Source organism: Hypanus sabinus, chromosome 8 (genome assembly GCF_030144855.1).
Source record: "Hypanus sabinus isolate sHypSab1 chromosome 8, sHypSab1.hap1, whole genome shotgun sequence".
Classification (NCBI taxonomy): Eukaryota; Metazoa; Chordata; class Chondrichthyes; order Myliobatiformes; family Dasyatidae; genus Hypanus; species Hypanus sabinus.
The window spans coordinates 165,450,558-165,473,542 of record NC_082713.1 but is presented as its reverse complement, the minus strand read 5'-3'; the positions used below and the strand labels follow the sequence as shown (position 1 = coordinate 165,473,542).

The 22,985-nt window shown below is 42.2% G+C and overlaps 1 protein-coding gene across 4 annotated transcripts; it reads left to right on the top strand.

Annotated features, from left to right (window-relative positions):
* Nucleotides 1-4,685: 4,685 nt before the first annotated feature.
* tmem19 (transmembrane protein 19) lies at nt 4,686-22,164 on the top strand. Of its 4 annotated transcripts, none has more exons than XM_059978438.1 (7): nt 4,686-4,826; nt 5,003-5,146; nt 5,405-5,518; nt 11,991-12,128; nt 14,298-14,552; nt 18,215-18,424; nt 19,520-22,164. In XM_059978438.1, exons 2-7 carry the CDS (start codon nt 5,059-5,061, stop codon nt 19,690-19,692), a joined length of 978 nt encoding a protein of 325 aa, XP_059834421.1. In that variant the 5' UTR covers nt 4,686-4,826; nt 5,003-5,058; the 3' UTR covers nt 19,693-22,164. The 4 variants fall into 4 exon arrangements, with proteins under 4 accessions (XP_059834421.1, XP_059834422.1, XP_059834423.1 ...); XM_059978439.1 differs by having other exon boundaries at nt 4,732-4,840; XM_059978440.1 differs by having other exon boundaries at nt 4,743-4,876.
* Nucleotides 22,165-22,985: the final 821 nt, after the last annotated feature.

The following is a 22,985-nucleotide window of genomic DNA, read 5'->3' as shown; positions in this document are numbered from 1 at the left end:
AGTGCAGACCTGGGGAAGGCTCTCGGCCTGAAACGTCGACTGTTTATTCTTTTCCACAGATGCTGCCTGAGTGTGTGTGTGTGTGTTGCTTTGGATTTCCAGCATTTGCACACTTCCCAGTGTTTGTGCTGGACTCTCATGCTGGGTTAGGGGCTGGCCTCTCCAGTCTGTGCTGCCCTCCAATGGTCAATTGGTGGAATGGCAAGCTAGATAGCTTTCATTTGTGGACTGCCAGAGAAACCTTTCTGTGACTGTATGTGTGCACGCTATCTTGAATGTGCACTGTACATTTTGCACCTTGGCCCCAGAGGAACGCTGTTTCATTCAACTGTATTCATATATGGTTGAATGATTATTGAACTTGTCTTGCTTTTATTTTGAAGGATAAAAGCTGATTATTCAGTTTGGAACAACAGACATTAAAGAACCAATCCAGGTCATAGGTTAACAGAAAATACATGGGCAGTAATTTTAAAGAGTAACTTCTAAAGAAAACTTAAAGTCACAGTATAAAAATTCAGCATTATTCAGCTTGATTTCTGACTGACAGTCTCAAGCAAAATTGCATACTATCCTGCCATTTTTGTACTAATTCCTTCTTCATCTATCAATTTAATTAACTTCAAACTTCAAATTATCAGTTAACATACAGGGTGTCTCCTATTCTTAGAACCGCATTCCCCAGATGTTGCAGAGTTTCGAACTTCTAAATCCATCATCATCATTATGTGCCATGTCGTAGGACACAAGTGATCATGGATGACTGTGCACAAGCAAGGGAAAGTCTACAGATGCTGGATATTCAAAGCAACACACACAAAATACTGAAGGAACTCAATGGGCCAGGCAGCATCTACGGAGAAAAGTACAGTTGACATTTCAGGCTGAAACCCTGGTTCCTGGCAGAATTTCTACAGAAGTGGTTTGCCATTGCCTTTTTCTGGGCAGTGTCTTTACAAGACGGGTGACCCCTAGCCATTATCAATACTCTTCAGAGATTGTATGCCTGGTGACAGTGGTCACATAACCAGAACTTGTGATCGGCACCAGTTGCTCATATGACCATCCACCACCTGCTCTCATGGCTTCACATGACCCTGATTAGGGGTGGGGGCTAAACAGGTGTCACACCTTGCCCAGGTGTTGGCCAGAAATATGCAAGTAGTGGATCTGATCAATCAAGGACAGGGGAGGCAGACAAACCAGTTGTCTTTGTTTCCCTTCATTTTGTGGACTCTGAACTGACTCTTGCCCTAGGACAATCTAATCAGAGCAATTGAATGTGGACACAAGGAACTTCAGGCTAAAATGAGACCATTCTCAGAGGAGTAGCTACTTATTAAGTGAAATGCCAGACGCAACAGAGAAGCAATCTGTGATCTCGTTAGACTCTGTCTGGGCTGCCTCATTTAACTGGCTTGGACCAGTCAGAGTGTAGAGGGACAAATACACAAGGCTGGGGTGGGCAGAACCATGGAGACCAGTGACCAGTAGGAAGGTGACCCAGGTAGATCAGGTGACCTTCACCCAATGGGATGGAGATCCACTAGTTCAATTGATGAGGGACAGTTTAAGAATCAGGAGCCCCAATACGCAGGGGCAATAACCCTCCAGCAACCAGAGACCAACCATCGTGGATAAGGAGGACCCCACAGACACTTGGAGATCGGGACCATGAGGAACGCCCAGCCAGCATTCCCAGGTAATACCTTTTCTCTACATTGACTGTTCATGGAGGGTCAGGGATTCTAGTCGGGGGCACATGGGTAGATGGCTTCTGAACCCATTTGCTTTTTAATTGAAACAATAGAAGCTTCTTGTAGGTAAATACAGATTCTCTGCGCCTCACTGAGCGTTGTTACAAGGGTGGTTCTTATAACACAAGGGTGACCTGCCGGCTAGAAGAGGGAAGGATCATCTTACACCTACACTGGTAGAGGGATACCTCCACCCCACCATCCATCATCCTAGATTAAGTGCCTCAAAAATCTGCGGAAATGTTTAAAATATCTAAATATAATCTCATATACTCTCAACCAAGGCTAACAGCCAAATCAAATCCATTGCAATAATGGATTTTAATGGACGGGAATAATTCACAGAAGATCCTGATCAAATTAAATCCTTCAAATGATAACTCACTGATCCTGATTTGCAATGTCTATAAACAGACTGCTGTATCTCAGAAATAATTCATTAGCTGCAAATCACATGGAATCAGGGAGGATTTTATACAATGTTTCAGTGTGACTTATCCATTCCTGCAACAAAAATATAATCCTCTAACCTGATGGTATATCGATTTCTCCTTCCGTTGAACAAAATTTCTTCACCATCCCCCACCCCCCAACTTCCTCTCTTCCCCACTCTGACTTTTCACCTCTCCTCACCTGCCGATTACCTCCCCCTGGGTCCCCTCCTCCTTCTCTTTCTGCTATGGTCCACTCTTCTCTCCTATCAGATTCCTTCCTCTCCAGCCCTTGCCCTTTCCCACCCACCTGGCTTCACCTGTCACCTTCCAGCTTGCCTTCTTCCCCGTCCCCACCTTTTTATTTTGAGGGTTTTCCCTTTCTTTTCCCATCCTGAAGAAGGCTCTTAGCAGCTGTTGACTCTTTTCCATAGATGCTGCCTGACTTGCTGATTTCCTCTACCATTTTCCACGTGTTACAAAAATATAATTTCCTTAAAAGGGCACAGTGAGTGCAGAATAAGCCAATGATGATTCCTATCTTTACACTATGGCCTGCTCTTTGGGTGATTTATTCTGCATCAAATTTCTCTACAAAACCACTCCTGATGCTGTGGGTGGCATGTATCCTGAAGCTGATAGCATCTCTTGTGAGTGCTTTTTTAATTCATTGCATAACATCCTGTCGATCCTGTGTCACCATCATCCTAAGATATCAAGTTATAAATATCCAAAGTGAAAAACAGCAAGACTCCTGGAACATATGTTATCCTGATGAATATCAAACACAGGATGTAAGAATTCAGACAAATTATTAACCTCATTCTAGTCTATTCCCTTTCCAGTGAACATCGGAAATTGCAAAGTCTATGGTTCAATTTAATATCAAAGAGTATATATGGTATACAACCTGAATTTCTTACTCTTTGCAGACATCCACAAAACAGAAAGAACCCAAAGAATGAAAGATAGAAACATCAAACAACATAAATTATACAACCTTGAGATTCATCTCCTTACAGGCAGCCACAAAATAAGGTACCTGAAAGAACCCAATTAAAATAAAGACCAGCACCTAACGTGTAGAGAAAGAGGGAAAAGAACACAAATCATGCAAACAGTAAAAGCCAACAGCAGCGTTCTGAACCAAACTGAGTCTGTAGACCCGAATCCTGGAGCAGCTGGAGCAGGCCTATAGCCTCAGTCTCAGTTCATTATATTGTGGGGCAAATCTTCACAAAGGTCGCAGGCACAAACTGCATAGCAGCTGGAGCGGTCTCACAGTCTTGGTGCCAAGGAGACAGGAGTGAACATCGCGGAAAAGCGAGTGGAATCGGCCCAGCCTTTGCCTTCATACAAACCAGAATGATCTCCATGATATTTCTACAGGCATTTGCAAGAGTCCTGTTGACGTACCAAATCTCACTATTACCGGAGGGAAATGGTTCAAGGATCTTCATGGCTTCCTTGCGAAAGGGCAACATGCCACATGCTGTGGGAATTCATGACCTGAGATAGCTCAGAATGGAGAGAGAGCAGCCAGTTTGCACTAAAGGAGACACAAGGGACCACACATTAAAACTCAACACACACAAAATGCTGGTGGAACACAGCAGGCCCGGCAGCATCTATAGGGAGAAGCACTGTCGACGTTTGCGGCCGAGACCCTTCGTCAGGACTAACCAAAAGGAAAGATACACATTAAAACTCGCAGCTTTTTGCAGGGAGTGAACCATTCTCATATTGACTGAACCTCATGCCTCACTTGTGCATCCGGTGTGAACCACAGTAGGCACCTCAGAATCTACCTTGGGCTGAAAATACCAATGTGGTTACAAAGAAGGCATGACAATGGCTATATTTCATTAGGAGTTTGAGGAGATTTAGTATGTCACCAAAAACACTTGAAAATTTCAGAGCATTCCATCTGGCATGGGGGCGCTATTGCGCAGAATCGGAAAAATCTGCACGGAGTTGTAAAATTAGTCAGCTCCATCATGGGTATGTGCCTCCGTCGTATCCAGGACACCTTCAAGGACCGTGCCTCAAAAGGCGAATATCAGACAATAAAATGAAATTGAATTGAAATGAAATCGCATCATCCATTATTAAGGACCCCCAGCACCCAGGTCATGCCCTCTTCTCACTGTTACCACCAGGAAGGAGGTACAGGAGCCTGAAGACACACACTCAATGATTCAGGAACAGCTTCCTCCCCTCTGTCAGCTGACTACTGAAAGGACATTGAACCCATGAACACTACCTCACTACTTCTTTATTTCTATTTTTGCACTACTTATTTAATTTAACTATTAGATATTTTTACCGTAATTCATTTTTATTATCATGTATTGCAATGCACTGCTGCCGCAAAGACAACAAATTTCACAACATATGCCGGTGATAGTAAACCTGAACCTGATTCGGATCCGGCGTGCAAAACGAAGGGAGAGCGAAGGAATTGCCTGCGTTGCCCGGCCCAGCCTGCGGAGGGCGCCCTGTCGGTCCTCCCAGGGGCTCCGGCTGGAGTGGCGGAAGTTGCCAGTGCTTGTTCCGGGGCCGGAGGGGGATGAAATCAACTCTGATGAGTGGAGGCTGGACCTAATCCCGCACATCAAAACCCGTTCGACCACTGACGGTGAGGGGAAAATGGTAATGTTTCCGCAGAGTGGCACACGCGGAGGTATCGTGAGTAGGGGCCATCCTGATCTCAGTAGTTAACACGTACCCTTGCCCTCTGCTCCCTGGCCGATTGCATCCCCGCTCTTGCTCGCTGTATTTCTTGTAATGTGTTGTATCCCTTTCTGGTTTCAGGCATTGCGCGCAGGCACAACAATCGTCCGGTGGTTTCATGCGAAGAATTAGTCAACATGATGGCAAACATTGTTATTCTGATTGCGATATTGTCCATATCGCTATTATTTTGGGTTGTGTCCATGACAGCAAGTACTTATTATGGTCAGTGGATTGTTCACCTTGTGCGTGAGTGTGTTTAGTTACATAAATCCTGGAGTTTGATAACGCTGCCGTACCCGGTTTAGAAGTGCTTTCTTATTATCAGTATTTTGTACAATATAGACAACAATAAAACGCCTCTTTTCATTCTAAAATGCATTTAATAAATGCAATCGTTTATGACCGAAAGTGATTAAACCTGACTACGCGTGAAGGTTGTTATAGTTTATACACTGAAACAGTTGCCTTTTCCTTTCACAGATAATCTCCGACCAGTATCGCCCTGGAGATGGATGTTTTCTGTGATGGTTCCGCTAATTATTACTTCGCATGCAGTGAAGAGGAAAAGTCTTGATCGTAGCGGAGCTATTGGAGGTGAAGTTCCACAGAATGTTTGCTGAAATATTAATAATCTAAAATGGTACATTGTCTCTGTTTCTTGACAATATGATACTGATTTTGAATCCATAATGCGGTCTATGGCATTAGGATATTACATTTAGTTCCGAGCTATAATTTTATATTGAGCTACAGCACTAGCAGATCCTTCCTGTCCACGGAGCCGATTACGCCCATGTGACCCTTACGTTTTTGGACGGTGGAAGAAGCCGTGGGTCACGGGGAGACGATGCGAACTCTATTTCGACAGCAACACACACAGAAAGCTGCAGGCCAGACTGCCTGTCGGGCCGAGACCCTTCAGCAGGACTGCTGGCGACTGTACTCGTTTCCATAGCTGCTGCCTTGTCTTTTGTGAGTGTTGCTGTGGATTTCCAGCATCTGCTGACCTTCTCGTATTTTTTATACAGACTACTGCGGAATTGAACCCGTGTCAACGCCGCTTTAATGGTGTTACTCTCACCACTGCGCCACCGTCATCCTATTTACCGTTATGTTAACAGCAACGATCCTATCAACAAAACTGGAGAGGTACACGGAATAAGAGGAGGCAGAGGAAAAACTGGAGGAAAAAAGTCACAGGAAACATTTCAATATACTTCCTGGTTCAAATACTTTACCTAGTTTTCTCACACCGTATATAGAAACAATTCGTGGGGCTATCGGGATCTGTAGAACCAACAAAATAGCAGTCTTAAAAACTCAGAGTGGAATGTTTGGTATAACGTGCCATGCTAGTCAATTATTCAAAGTTGAAAGTAAATTGTGTTATCAGAGTACATATATGTCACCATATACAACCCAGAGATTCATTTTCCTGCAGGCATACCAGCAAATCTATAGAATAGTAACTATAACAGCATCAATAAAAGACACCTACGCTGTCCGCCAGAGAAAGCAGGATCTCCCATTTTAATTCCACCTCCCATTCCCATTCTGATATGTCTATCCATGGCCTCCTCTACTGTCAAGATGAAGCCACACTCAGGTTGGAGGAACAACACCTTATATACCGGCTGGGTAGCCTCCAACCTGATGGCATGAACATTGACCTCGAACTTCTGTTAATGCCCCTCCTCCCCTTCTTACTCCATCCCTGATTTTATTTTTACCCCTTTTTTTCCACTCTCTCTGCCCCTCTCACAATCACTCTTTGCCTGCTCTCCATCTCCCTCTGGTGCTCCCCTCCTGCTTTCTTTCTCCCTAGGCCTCCTGTCCCATGATCCTTTCCCTTCTCCAGCTCTGTATCCCTTTTACCAATCACCTTTCCAGCTCTCAGCTTCACCCCAACCCCTCTGGTCTTCTATCATTTTGGATTCCCCCCCCCTCCTACTTTCAAATCTCTTACTGTCTCTCCTTTCAGTTAGTCCTGATGAAGGGTCTCGGCCCGAAACGTCGACAGCGCTTCTCCTTATAGATGCTGCCTGGCCTGCTGTGTTCCACCAGCATTTTGTGTGTGTTGCTTGAATTTCCAGCATCTGCAGATTTCCTCATGTTTGCTCAATAAAAGATCATCTAGAGTGCAAAAGACAATAAACTGCAAATACAAATATAAATGAAAACATTTAAGGACTCATTGTCTTAGTAAACGAGATCATTGGTTGTGAGAACATCTCAATGGATGAGGAAGTGGGTGTAGTTATCCATTAACCTCTATGCAACCAATAGTTCTGATATTTGCTACTAACATGCATCAAGAAAATCTTGAATATTGTTTTCTCTTTGACAGTAAACCATACATTTATTGTATTGAGTGTTGGAAAAAATCCAACATTGAACACTGAGGTATTTTTCAATCTAATACAAGTATGGGTGGATGTAGACCATATGAACTCGTCTGGCCTGCTCTTCCTTTCAATAGTATTTGACTTTAGCCACAGCTCCTCTTTCTTGTACGCTCCCAAAAATGTTGACTTCTTTATCGAACAAAAGTGGATTTTATTCTTGAATGTACTCAGTGATTCAGGCTCAAAAATGTCCTTGGGCAGAGGCAGACTAAGAATTATTATGGCCCTGAGGAAAGGAATTGCATCTCATTTGTATCTTAAAAGGGTGACATATTTCTATTTAATTGCACTATTTTGTATTTTTTACCTATTTCTCTCACACTCACACACCTGGAGGAGCTTGACAGGTCGGGCAGCATCCATGGAAATGAATAAACAGTCCTGATGATGATAGAGTCCATCAGCAACACTGTCCAGGGTTCAGGGTGGTGCAGCAAGTAAAGCTGCTGCCTCCCATGTTCAGTGACGCCAGGTTTAACCTTGACTTCTGATGCTGTCTGTGTGGAGTGGTTCACTTTGGTAGGTCAAATATGATGGCAGAATATAGCATTAATGGTAATTCTCTTGGCAGTGTGGAGGATCCGAGGGATCTCGGGGTCTGAGTCCATAGGACGCTCAAAGCTGCTGCGCAGGTTGACTCTGTGGTTAAGAAGGCATACGGTGTATTCGTCTTCATCAACTGTGGAATTGAATTTAGGAGCCGAGAGGTAATGTTGCAGCTATATAGGACCCTGATCAGACACCACTTGGAGTACTGTGCTCAGTTCTGGTCGCCTCACTACAGGAAGGATGTGGAAGCCATAGAAAGGGTGCAGAGGAGATTTACAAGGATCTCGCCTGGATTGGGGAGCATGCCTTATGAGAATAGGTTGAGTGAACTCGGCCTTTTCTCCTTGGGAGTGACGAAGGATGAGAGGTGACCTGATAGAGGTGTACAAGATGATGAGAGGCATTGATCGTGTGGATAGTCAGAGGCTTTTTCCCACGGCTGAAATAGTTGCCACAAGAGGGCACAGGTTTAAGGTGCTGGGGAGTAGGTACAGAGGAGATGTCAGGGGTGAGTTTTTTACTCAGTGGTGAGTGCGTGGAATGGGCTGCCGGCGATAGTGGTGGAGGCGGATACGATAGGGTCTTTTAAGAGGCTTTTAGATAGGTACATAGAGCTTAGTAAAATAGAGGGCTGTAGGTAAGCCTAGTAATTTCTAAGGTTGGGACATGTTCGGCACAACTTTGTGGGCCGAAGAGCCTGTATTGTGCTGTAGTTTTTCTATGAGTCTTTGTTTTCCCTGGAAACACATGGGTTGTTCTTGGATACTACCCATAGAGTCATAGCCAAAACAAAAAAAACATATAAAACTCACTGAATCTGGAGCATAAACAAGCTGCTGATGAAACACATCTGGACAGGTTGCATCTGTGGAGGGAAATGGATGGCTGATGTTTTGGGCTGAGGCCCTTCATCTTGGTTGAAGGATAGAGGGGAGATGGTCAGTCTAAAGAGATGAAGGGGAGCAAGAACTGGCAGGTGATAGATGGATCTAGGTGAGTAATAGGAATGGTAGAAGTAGTGGCAGACACTGGGAGGTGATAGGTACAGATGATAGGCTGTAGAAGGTGTAATGTGTTTGGAAAGAAAGGGCATGGAATCAAATAAGGGAGGTTAGGTGGGCATATGGGAAAAGTGGGGGCCATCCTGCCCATCTATACTAAACCCACTTGCCTGTATTAATTCTATATCCCTCTGTGCCTTACTCATTCAAATATCTGCCCTGTTGCTGCTTAAATATTGCTACCATTCCTGCTCCACTACCTCCTCTTGCAGCTCATTCAAGATACCAACTGTTCTTAATGTGAAATGTTTACTCCTGAGATGTCCATTAAACTCCTTCCTCTCATCATACCCTCTGGTTTGAAACACACCTATGGTGGAAAACAGACACTGGACATACATACAGTGGCTGCCTTATTAGGTACCTCCTGGATCTAATAAAGTGGCCACTGAGTGTATGTTCACGGTCTTCTGCTGTTGTAGCCCAGTTGCTTCAAGGTTCGACATTTTGTGCATTTAGAGATGCTCTTCTGCACACCGATGTAACGCGTGGATATCTCCGTTACTGTCAGCTTGAACCAGTCTGGCCATTCTCTTCTGACCGCTCTCATTAACAAAGTAGTTTCACCCACAGAACTGCCACCCACTGGATGTTTTTTGCTCTTCACACTATTCTCTGTAAACTCTGTAGAGACTGTTGTGCGTGAAAATCCCAGGCAATCTACAATTTCTGAGAGACTGAAACTACTCCGTCTGGCTCCAAAAATCATTAGGTAAATTTTATTATCGGACGACATGTATGTCAATGTATACATACAAGCTTGTCTACATGCCTTTACACATTGAGATGTTGGCAAACGATTGGCTGATAATATTTGCATAAACAAGCAAGTGTACCTAATAAAGTGGCGACTGAGTGTATTGATGTCTTCACAGTTTTGTATGCCTCTTTCATGTCACCTCTAAGCTCTCGTTGCTCCAGAGAAACCTATTCAATCTAACCTCATAACACAGGCCCACTGATACAAGCAACATCCTTGTGAATCTCTCAGACCTTCTCTAGCATCCACACGTCTTTCCTATTGTGTGGAGACTAGAACTGCACACAAGACATCCAGTGCTCCATAAAACTGAAAATAATGTCCTAACTCTTACTCAATGCCCTAGCTGTTGAAGGTAAGCATGCTATATGCTCTCTTCACCACCATTTACCACTATTGCTGCTTTCAATGTTCTATGTATTTGTACCCCTTTTTCGAATTTCCTTGCACATCCCAAATCTGGGCAGGTTGGGAGGTAACTTGGCCCCTGTAAATTGTCCAAGTGTGTAGTGAGTGTGAGAAATGGGGCAGTTGATTGGAATGTTTAGAAAATAAAAAAAGGCTTTGTGTAGGATTAATATTAAATAGGTGGTTCTTGCTGACAGGGTGGGCTGTATGACTATGGTTATTATGGCTTTAGTGTATCATTCTGTAATCTTTCCATCTGATTAGTAAATTTGATCATTCGTTATGTGCCATGTCATATGATGTGGACGATCATGATCTTTCCATGACCATGATTGTTCTTCGCAAATTTTTCTATAGAAGTGGTTTACCATTGGCTTCTAGGCAGGTGAAGATAGAAGATAGGTGATCCCAGCCATTAACAATACTCTCCAGAGACTGTCTGCCTGGTGTCAGTGCTGGCATACTGACATGGGAGGCAGGGTTTAAGGGTCGGCTCAACATTGTGGGCCGAAGGGCCTGTAATGTGCTGTACTACTCTATGTTCTATAACCAGGACTTGTGATATGCACCAGATGCTCATTCAACCATCAACCACCTACTTCCATGTCTTCATGTGACCCTGATCAGGGACTAAACAAGTGCTACACCATGCACAAGGGTGACCTGCAGGCTAGTGGAGAGAAGGAGCACCTGACACCTCCTTTGGTAGGGCGTATCTCCACCTCACCATCCCATTAGCAAATTGACTTCTGCTGTTTGACATGATGCTCACTTTAAAAGTTAATGGCTTTGAAGCAGTTTAAGATATCCTGAAATTGTAAAAGTTCCAACATTAATAGATCCATCTGTATATCAATGTCCTATTTTTCTTACAGTGTCTCCCATGATCTCATTAGCGCCTGAGGAAATGAATGCTCAGTTTCTGTTGCCTCATCTGAGAAACTGAAGACCGAGGCAATTGTGTAAAATGGAACAAAATGTCCTTTCATTTTGTATGCCGAATTGTTTTTGCTCAGTATTTTATAGACTTGCCCTATTTCATTAATGCTACTTCTTTTCAATAACTTGAGTATATTGGAAAAGTAGTTCCTGATAGTTCATTCTTTCAAGTTCAAGTCGAGTTTATTGTCATTTAACTATTTACATGTATGTATGTCTCCAAATGAGAACGTTTCTCCAGGGTGTAAAACACAGTAGTACACATCACACACAATAACTTAGGAAAGTAAGAATTAAATCTGCAAATGTATAATGCATAGATAATATAAAGTGCATAAATTCAATACTGTCGGGTACAGTACAAATTATCTGGTGGCACTTTTGATATTAATCTTAAATATGACTTCAAAAAATTCAGTAATCTGTGATAATTTTTCTTTGCTATTTCCCCAGAGCAATGATTTCAGCACATTTTCTTTAAACTTTCAAAATAAATGTATCCAAGGGTCTCATGGTGCAAATTCTGTCCAAGTCCTTTCAACACTAGGGAACTGACAATGCATCTCTATTCTTGCAGTGTACATCTGTGAAAATCAAATGTTCTGGAGGCACAGGCAGTGAGGTAAAAGGATATGGAGAGGTGTCACATATCTGTTTAGATGTTTCATATGACTGTATTTGACAGTGGTGTATTGTGTGTCATTTAGGGAGAAAGAAAATTGAAATTGACATCTTCAGTAGAGCAGTTTGTTTGCAGTGATGGTGCATCAATGGATCCTAACAGGATTTCTATTTTCCATGGTTATTTTGTTTTTAGCTATAACCTTTCTTGGTAATTATGGACCTGTCAAGCTTCATCACTGAGATTTACTGCAGCATTTCCTTGATGAACATAAACTTCTCTGCATGGGAATAATACTGTTTCTTTAAACATTTTGGTGCAGCTTTGATTGTCGGAATCATCCTTACAGTTGCCAACTTCAGTTTCTTTTCTGCGCTGCTAACGTTTTTCGTTAGCTCATCTAAACTCACAAAATGGAAGGCTGAGGCAAAGAAGCGTCTGGATGCAGAATATAAGGAAGGTAATGCATCTAAATTGTAATCTGTTATGTTCAAAATGTGACGATGAAACGATTGTAAATAAAGCAAAAACCTTTCAAACCTGAGATACTGTCTGTAACACTTTGAGTTAAGAAAATAAAGAGTTCATAGCCAGTAATATTAACAACCACCCAGAGAATGCCAGCATGATTGACTGCATACTTCCAATATCTTCCATAACAAATTGCCAACATCTGCAGAACTTCTCTGTCTATGTTGGGGATAAATTATCTTGAACTCTTCTTAAACATACACATTTCACTTTCTTCCATAATTACAGCTGTACAAAGCTATTTGTAGAAATTGCTAGACCAGTGTTTTTAAATCAGTGAAATTATTAAAAAAAAAATACAGCTCTGGCAAATAATAGAAAGTGAAATGTGTGATCATTTTTACCTAGTCTCCCTTTCATCAGTGGGAAAAGTCGGCAGTCCCCTCATTAGCCACTTCAGAACACAGCAAGCTGTAGTGGAACTAGGACATTTACCTCAATGACTGTCAAAGTTGATTGCACCAACTACATTCTTAGATTAAATCTTCATTCACAACTTGCTTAATTTTTTTTATAAAGATGAGAAAATCTACAGATGTTGGAAATCTAAAGCAACACACAAAATGCTGGAGGAACTCAGCAGGTCAGGCAGCATCTATGGAAAGGAGTAAACAGTGGACGTTTTGGGCTGAGACCCTTCTTTAGGACTGAGAGAGAAGTGGGGAGATGCCTGAATAAAAAGGTGGGGGGGAGAAGAAAGAGTCTAGTTGGAAGGCGATAGGTGAAGCCAGGTGGGTCAGAAAAGTCACGGGCTGGAGAGAATGTGTGTGAGTAAGAGAAGGAGGAACTATATCAAAGAAGATTCAGGAGAGAGCTTCTCAAAGCTCTTAGCACATAGAATAGTATTGCACAGGAACAGGCCTTCTGGCCCACAATGTTATGCAAACTAATTAAATTGGTAATCAAATGCCCAACTAAACTTAACCCTTCTGCCCACAAAATGTCCATACCCTTCCATCTCTTGCACTTTTATGTGCCTGCCTACTTTTGAATGCCCTTATCATGGGGCATTCAAATGCCTCTACCACCACACCACACATCTCCTTTGAACTTGCACCATCTCACCTTAAATGCATTAAGACCATACGACATCAGAGCAGAATTAGGCCATTCAAGTCCACTCAGTGATTTCATTATGGCCTATCTGGATCCCATTCAGCCCCCAAAAAACTGCCCTCTCACCATATCCCTTGATGCCCCAACCAAACAGGAATCTAACGCTCTCTGGTATTAGGCATTTGAAACTTGGGGAAAAGGTACTAGCTATCTACTCAATCTATGCTTCTCTCATATCTTATAAACTTCCATCAGGTCTCCTCTCTGCCTTAGCCGCTCCAGAGAAAACAGTATGAGTTTGTCCAACCTCTCCTCAGAGCGCATGCCCTCTATTCCAGGTGACATCCTGGTCAATCACTTCTGCACCCTCTCCAAAATCTCAACATCCTTCACTTAACGGGGTGACCAGAACTAAACGCAATACAGTGTCCCCAACTTTACAAATGTTCGCTTTATGCCACTTCGCTTTTACAAAAGACCTACATTAGTAATTTGCATTACAAAGAGGATTTACACTTTTACGAACATTTTTCCCATATAAATTAATGATGCTTCACTTTACGCCATTTCAACTTACAAAAGGTTTCATAGGAACTCTCTACCTTTGTAAAGGGTGGGGGGGGGCAGGGGGGAGATGCCTATACTCCAGATGAGTTTTATGAAGCTGCAGCATAAATTCTCAGCTCTTGAACTCAGTTCCTCGACTATTAAAGGCAAGTGCACCATGTGCCTTCTTTAGCACCCTATCTAACTTGCTAGCCATTTTCCGAGAGCTACAAACTTGGACCTCAAGATCCCTTTTGCTCATCAATACTGTTAGGGTCTTGCATTATCAGTGTACTGCCTCTTTATGTTTGATCACTTAAGGGAAACACTTTTCATTTGGCCAGGTGAAACCCTACCTGCCATTTCTCTGCCCACATATGCAATTAGTCTCTATCTTGCTGTATCCTTTGCCATTCTGCTATTGCTGTCCACAACACTTGTATAACTAAATTGATGGTATATCTTGCATAACTGATTTTGTGCATTTTGTTTACAGGTGGCCAGAGGAATTGGCTGCAAGTATTCTGCAATGGAGGTATTCCTACAGAAATTGCCTTGCTTTATATGATTGAAAATGGGCCAGGAGAAATTGCAATTAATTTTACAAAGCAATACACTGCCTCTTGGATGTGTCTGTCCCTCCTGGGTGCTCTGGCTTGCAGCTCAGGGGATACATGGGCATCAGAGATTGGAAGTGTTGCAAGTAAGAAGCAACCAAGGCTGATAACCACCTGGGAAAAGGTACCCATTGGTAAGAATATACAATTGCTTTCCATAATGGTCAGATCAAGATTGTTCCTGAGTAAATAAACCAAATATTTGAAAGAGTATAAATTTGTGAAAGCTGAAAGAAATAAAAAATGATCCCTAGTGCCCTACCTGAACTGTAATTTTTGCAGAAGTACAGACTCTACAATATTAGGCCTTTATCACAATATTTTGATATGAGCGATCAGTGCCTCATTTAGGCAATTCTTTCTAACTAACCCAGTCACTTTTGACCTCTGTGTCATGTACGTGGGGCCCCTCCTCAGTTTTTCTCCTGCATACAGAAGCACCTTCTCCTCCTGTACATGCATGTGTACTTTATCACTCTTCAAGTATGCAGTCACACCCATCGTGCCTTCTCTGGAGCATAACCTTATCGTGTAATCTGTTGTCAGTCCACCCCCTTCCCAGCTAACCACTGGTAATTGCAACCTTCACAACCTCACCCACAGAGAACATGCAAGCACACCTTTCCAAACAGCACCCACCAGTGGATGCAAACTTATTCAGAGAGTGCCTGTTCCTATCAATGCATGTCCCTTCTCAGGCCCCCAGCCCTGTGAGTGAGCCACTTCTGGAACCCACCTCCAAGTGCCCATTCTTTCCCAGGGCCGGGGAGGTTCTGCTGCTTCTGAGAACGTATGTTTGAATGGCTCCCTGCCCCTTGCCAGGCCCATCACCTTACCATGTACTAGTTCCTTGTCGTGACCCACATCCGCATGTGTGAGCTTTAGCACCCCCAGACGTGCAATATGCACCCCTTCCCTTAGTCTGCCAAATGCCACCCGACCCATTCCTTCCCCTCTGGCTAGACCTGCCTGCCCACCCATGTAGCCCTTCTGAAACAGCTTGCCTGCCTCTGTCACTTGCCAGTCTTCTGCCCCCATATATACCCATCTCTCCTTATAACACACATAAAATGCTGGAGGAACTCAGCAGGTCAGGCACCATTTATGGAAAAAAGTAAACAGTTGATATTTCAGGCTGAAGCCCTTCATGAGAGTCCAGGACTCACCCTACTCCTGTGGTATTCCTTCCTGGAACTAACATGAGTGCCAGACTCCTATCTGTCTGTCCCCAGATCACATGCCATCCCAGGACAACCGCCAAAATGTTCTCAGCCTTTTCTTAACCAAACCTGCCTCTATTTACACACCCGTAATGAGTGGCAGCCCATCCCTTCCCAGCGACCTGCCCACACCACCAGCACAAGAACCTACTTGCCTGTCCCCTTTTGAGATCGCAGCTTCTGATGTCCTTGCCCGCTCCCTTCTCTGACCCCTTGTCTGCATGCCACTCATCCAATACCCCCATCTACGTTTACACCAGTTACAAGGCCCCATTTCTTACTCTCCTACTTTCATATTGCACCCTCACTCTGACTTGCTAAATTTTACCAGTTTTTGGTTTTATTTCATATAGTTGTGTAAGATTGCATTCAAAATTAAAGCTGAAAATGCTGGAGGAATTCAGCAATCTATGTACACAACAAACGGTTTCCTGACAGCCGTCCATTAAAAGCCACCAGTTAAGAGGAAGGAAATGGAGCAGCAGTATAAAAGGCAAAGAGATTAAAAATTAAAGTATTAACAATGTGGGATTTCAATTATCCCATCTATGGGAATCGATGGGGCAGCAGAATCTTAATATATATGTGAATTAAAAAAAAAATCATACACTGTGTTCAGTTTCATTCAAAATTAACACACACAAGATGTCAAAGGAACTCAGCAGACCAAGCAGCATCCGTGGAAATTAATAGACAATCAATATTTCAGGCTAAGAATCCTGAGAAAAGGTCTCGGCCAGAAATGGCGATTATCTATTTTTTTTCTATCGATGCTGCTGAGTTCCTCCCCCAGCATTTTGTGTGAATTTTATGTGCTCTGGATTTCCAGTGTCTGCAGACTTTCTCATGTTTCTATTGAATATTATATCGGACATGAGTTCATTTTTGTATGTTAGTGATAACAAAATTTCAAAAAACACATCCCAATTTTAATATATTTACACCATTTTTTCTAAATCTTAGCCTCTTTTGATATCCAATTATTTTGCTTAATGTGCATTACAAAATAGTTTTTTAAGATGAATCAATTATACTAGTGGTCCCCAACCACCAGGCCGCAAAGCATGTGCTACCCGGCCGCGAGGAAACGATATGAGTCAGTTGCACCTTTCCTCATTCCCTGTCACGCCCACTGTTGAACTTGAACTCGCGTAAGGTCATCAGTCACCTAAACGCAGTGATACCCTTGCGCCAGGGATCACTGGTTGGCCTTCAGCGGCTGGCAAGAAGTGCCGTTGCTACTGGCCTGGAGTGTGGACAGATGGGCACTGCCTCTGAACCTGTTTACCACACCGAGTGTTCGTGGGGAACCCGGTGCTAAAATATTTGCAGACGACCTAATTGGGGCTCAGGGCTTCGTAAGTAGCAGAGCAGCTACCTCGCTGTGATCTACTGAAACTCATCACTTGAGCCAAACTTTTGTCAGCTGATAGATCCTACAGGGCTGGGAGTGGGGTGGGCAAGCACCCTGTCGCACTCCTTGCTTGGTCAGTCGCTTTCTCCAGACTCTGACTGCTGCGGTTTTGGCACGGGGGACCTCCGGCCCTGACCTTGCCCTCTCACCCCACCCACAACCAGCTGCACCTGGCCAAGGTGTCTGGTGGCGGGCAGGCGGGAAGCTGGAGTTCGGGCCCGGAGGCTGTCTAATGAGGCAATGAAGCCCTCAAAACTGCTTCGGTACCCTGAGTCCAAGCACCCTGCACTTAAAGATAAACCCGTTGAGTTTTTTGACCGAAAAAAATGTGAGCAAGCGGGATAGAAGCTAGTGCTGATAGCCATGTAAACTAAATTGTGGAATAGCCTGGACATAAGGAACCTCCTTTGAGTATTGCTGTACTCTGGTTGGTGACCCCTGAATTATACAGCTTTATTTCACAAGCACAAGAAGTCCTTCATGAATTTGAAACAGTCAAGAATTGCGGATTTGTAAAAATTTCAGTAAAGGACATTCAGTGTGTTGAATAAAAACACAAAATGCTGGCAGAACCCAGCAGGCCAGACAGCATCTATGGGAGGAGGTAGTGACGACGTTTCAGGCCGAAACCCTTCATCAGTGTGTTGTATCATGGACAGATATGATAGTTTATCAACTGAAGTGATTTTTCCCCCTCAACTTGAATTTTACTATTTATTTCCTTTAATAATTGCCCAAATTTTATTTGTTTTATAACATATACCTCCTTCATTGCTTTGAAAATAAACTATAAGTTTTACAGTTGTAATTAGGTAGGCCTCTAGTTGAAATTATCTGTAAGATTATGATCTAAAGAATGGAGACAAAGCTGAAATCTGGAATAATAACTCCTTGAGCCTGTTCATCCACTCAGTAAGTTAATACTTGCTGCTTGTCATATGATCAAGTAGCAATAATCTGGAACAGAATGACCCAACATTTCTGACTCAGCGACTCTGGAATAGAGAAAATCCAGTTGCCGCAGCATACCCAACCAAGTTAATTTCAGTTATTTCACAATGTTTATCCGTAGGTAAAATTGCTAACGTTAATGTCCAAGGAAAAGAAATGAAAAATTCTTAGTTTCTTAAAATACTTAATAAAGTGCATTACTCTCTTTCAGGTACTAATGGAGGAGTGACTCTCGTGGGTCTTGTTGCAAGTTTGCTTGGTGGAACTGTTGTTGGATTGGCCTATCTGCTGACTCAGTTGATATTTGTGGACGATCTGGATAGCTCACCACCCCAGTGGCCAGTTGTCTTATATGGAGCTGCGGCAGGTTTCTTCGGTTCCATTTTGGATTCCTGTCTAGGTGCCACAATGCAGTATTCAGGTTTGTGCTTGAATTCTGAAATAATTAAACATCATTTTATTTGTTTCCCCCCCCCATCATGGGTGGGAAAATGGAGAAATCATTCTTGAGTGCAATGTGCCTACTGCCCGTTACGCTGCTGGTGTTTAGGACAATAATGAAGGTCCTCCATCTCTGGCGATGTTCCTTCTTCTTGTCGGTAGTTTCTTTTCAGTTTTCACTACTGTTAGTCACGCAAATCCCAGGTGGAGACTCAGGAATACCGTCGCTCTCAGATGTAGAAGGATTCTTCATGGCTGTTTCCATAACAGTTTAGTTTAACCAGTCAGGGCTGTTTGCCCTGAGCTGAACCCCTGAATCTGGGGGTCCAGTGAACCTCTCATGTGCAAAGGCAGACTAACAAGAGTTTAGAGTTGATCAATAAATGATGCTATTGATGAAGTGGAAGCTCAATTCTTTAGTGACTACACTATTCACTGTTTGGGAGAAATTTACACCAATTAACTTGTCTTTTACCATTACATGCACATTAATAAACTGTAGCTGTGGGACAAGGAGTCATTCTATTGAGACTAATGAAACTTTCTAACCAGTGCTGTGAATTCATAGCACACCTACATCAATACATTAATCTTCTTCTTGGGCCCTTAGCTCCGAGTGGAGCATAGGCCATCGATAGCCTTCCATCTCCATTGTCCGAAGTAGATGGTATAGTTGGGATTTATCAATGCTTCTGTAATTCATTGCATCCACTGTACCTGGGATTGGCCTCTACAGCTTCACCAGAGCCCTGTTGGCTGGCTTTACCCATTTTCACCTCTCACAACAGGGATGTGGGATTGGACTTTGAGAGGGTTAAATGCAATCAGATCTGCTACGTTAATACCTAAATTTTCAAATTGTTGAAAATTAAAGTATATATTTTGATACTTTGATAGATGTAAAGGTTAAATACTAAATAGAAATACAGCTTATTTATCATCATCATAGCTTGTCGGACCAGGCAGCTTATTTGTAATAATCACTGATTACAAAACTAGAGCAGAAGTGTTTGCTTTGTACATGATTGCATTACAACCTATTAACGATTACTGTACAATTCTTGTCAACTTGCAGGTTTTGATGAAGATAATGGAATGGTTGTTCATCACATCACTCCAAATGGAAGGCATATATCAGGAAAGCCTATCCTGGATAACAATGCAGTGAACCTCTTCTCTGCCATCATTATTGCTTTGTTATTGCCAGGAATAACCTGGCCTTTCTGGCCAAGGCAACTAACAATTTAGAAAGATAGACTTTGAGCATCTATTCATATATAACAGTACAGGCAAGCCGAAATAGAAGAGAAGATTCAAATGAACTTGCACTGATAGATTTCCAAGTGTTCAACTTTGTTGAATTAAATTCCTGGGACCTTAATTTGAAGGTTTAGTTATTGCAGGTTTGGACAAATTACTTGGGATTTCTCCATTCAAAAATTTTATATGCATAACATCTCAGTGAATTATGATTATTAGCTCCCTATCTATGACCTTATAGAGGTTTAAAATAGGGTTAGATGGTTAGTCTATTTGCAGGATATGAAGGTCTGAAAACTGGAGGGCGGAGGTTGAGGATGAGAGAACTTTAATGGAGATCTGTGCAGCAAGTTTTTCGCACAGAAGGCATGCAGTTATAAAACAAGTTGCCAATTGAGATGGCAGAACAGATACATTTCCAATGTTCAGAAGGTATTTGGAATGGTACTGGGATATGAAAAGAGTAGAGGGATATGGGTAAATGAGATTTGGTGAGACAGATGTCATGATTGGCATAGATAAGTAAGACCAAAGGGTCCATTTCTTTGCTGTACAGTCTATAACTTATTGGATTCTGTTTTCATTATTCTTGATGGATCATTCTAGAAGATGTGCAGATGGGTTAGCAGGTTCTTTGACCACATGGGTGTAATTGGACAGCATCAGCTTGTTGGCTGGAAGGGCCCGTTACCCTCTAATAAATAAGATCACTGGATTTCCGCAAATTACAAAAGCATGGAGACCACTAAGGTCCTTTGGTAAAAGCATTGACATGTATTAACATGAGTGGCCTCCTGTTTCTAACTCAATTAAGGAAGCTTTAAATATGCTTCGGTAAAGGCAGTGGGAGAGAGGTGCCTTATTGAGATTATCTTTCCAATTTAGTGATCTTTGTCACTCGAAGGAGCACTGAAATCCCACATGCCCAACTTGTACATATCATAAATTGCCACTGCTCCTCTGATTTTGGAACCAAGCTGTTGTCTGAAGCCAGAGAGACATGGACATTTTTTTTGTGTCATCAAAAGTTCAGCCCTCTCCTACTCAAAGTAATTAAGCACCATCCTAATTAGGAAATCTGTATATGGACCTGTTTCCTGGGAAGCTGCAGGCGGGGGTTCCCTTCACACACACAGGACCTAGAGGAAGGAACATTGGTGATCAATGCTCCTGGTGATTGGCCTTATGGGTACATGGATCTTCAGTGTGCACGTCAATGGAGAATGAGGAATGAGTATGTATTGTGTAACAGATGTATATTAATCCTTCAGAAAATGCATTTGTTAAAAGCAAAATTATTTGCATTTTGTAACAATTTAATTTTATATTATTTCGTTTTGACAGAATATTTTGGTCAATGTAGCCCATTCTGTTAATTTCCTTACATTGATTCTGAAAGTCATTAAATTGCATATCCCAATGCAAATATATCTAATCTTTTTACAACGATTCTGTTCAACCAGCCTTGCCATTAACTTATTTCAGATGCTAATACTCTGTCACTAGAACAAATGCCATCTGAACATCATTATTTTGTACTGTGTCATCTGGTGCATGAATATAGTGCTTAATCAAGGATTTTCATAGATAGGAAGTCCTTACTACTGAGTCAATTTACATAAACCGTATGTTTTGGTGACAATATTTAAATATTAAGTTATTTTAAGCATAACTTTGTAGGTTCCACCCATATCCCAAATTTGTGATCGAGGTCATTTGTTCCTTGAGTTTTTGGCTTCCAAAAGAACCAGCAGAAGTTGGTGAACATGTGTGAAATGAACAGAGTAATGAGGTGGATAGCAATACTCTGAAAATGGGCATAGATTTGAATGGGTGAATGGCCTCATGTCACGAGAAAATATGACTATGATGGATACACAAATTGTGTAACCGATATAAATTAAATATTTTATTTGTAAAACAAGTCCATGATTCTGTGAAAATATCAGCGGCCACAAAGTATTGTTTAATGTTTTTGTACAAATTGACTTTGTATGAATCACAAATGATGCTTGTGAAACTTGCAGTGTGTTTAAGTGCTAACATCACCGCTGGTGAATTAATCCTAAATGTTATTTAAAATAGAAATTAGTATCAGATTTATTATTAGTGGCATATGTCATGAACTTTGTTATTTTGCAGCAGTACAGTACAATACATAAAATATTACTGTTAAAAATAAATAATTCATCATCATTATTACGTGCTGTGTAGTATGACATAGGCAGTCAGGGCCTTTTGACCATGATTATTCTTGGCAAATTCTTCTACAGAAGTGGTTTACTATTGCCACTTCTGGGCAGTGTCTTTGCAAGATGGCTGACCCCAACCATTATCAATATAATCAAAGACTGTCGGCTTGGCATCAGTGGTCACATAACCAGGACTGGCGATATGCCCCAGCTGTTGATACAAGCATTCATCCACCTTTGGTGACATAATAAAATCTCAAATCCTGAATAAAGTAGAGCTACAGTCATGCCTTCTTTGTGCTTGCATCACTGCACTGGGTCTAAGATATACCCTCCGAACTGTTGACACTCAGGAATTTGAAGCTGCTCACTCCTTCCACTGCTGACTCCTCAATGAGGACTGGTGTGTGTTCCCACAACATCCCCTTTTTGATCTCCACAATCAATTACTTACTCTTGCTGATGTGGAGTACAAGGTTGTCATTATGACACCAATCACACTCCTGTATGCCTCGTCACCATCTGAGATTCTGCCAACAACAGCGGTGTCACCTGTAAATTCACAGATGGTGTTTGAGCTGTGTCTGGCCACACAGTCATGAGAGTTGAGAGAGTAGAGCAGTGGGCTAAGCATATATCCTTCAGGTGTGTCTGTGTTGACCGTCAATAACAGTGAATGTTTTTACCAATCTGCATTCACTGTGATCTCCAATAAGTAAGCTGAGGATCCAGTTGCAGAGACCCAGGATTTGAAACTTGTTGATTAGTACTGAGGGGATATGGCACCATATACTACACTGAGATTCTTTTGCAGGCATTCATATAAAACAAAGAAATACAATAGAACTAATGAAAACCCACACACAAAAACCAATGTGCAAATAGAAAATAAAAACATATATTTAACAATAAATAAATAATGCTGAGAACATGAATTGTAGAACCCTTGAAAAATGAACCAATAGATTGTGGGATCAACTCATTGTTGAGGTGAGTGAAGTTATCCACACTGGTTCAGGAGCCTGATGGATGAAAAGTAAAAACTGTCCCAGAATAGCTGTTGTGTTGGTGCTCCAAAGCCAAATGGAG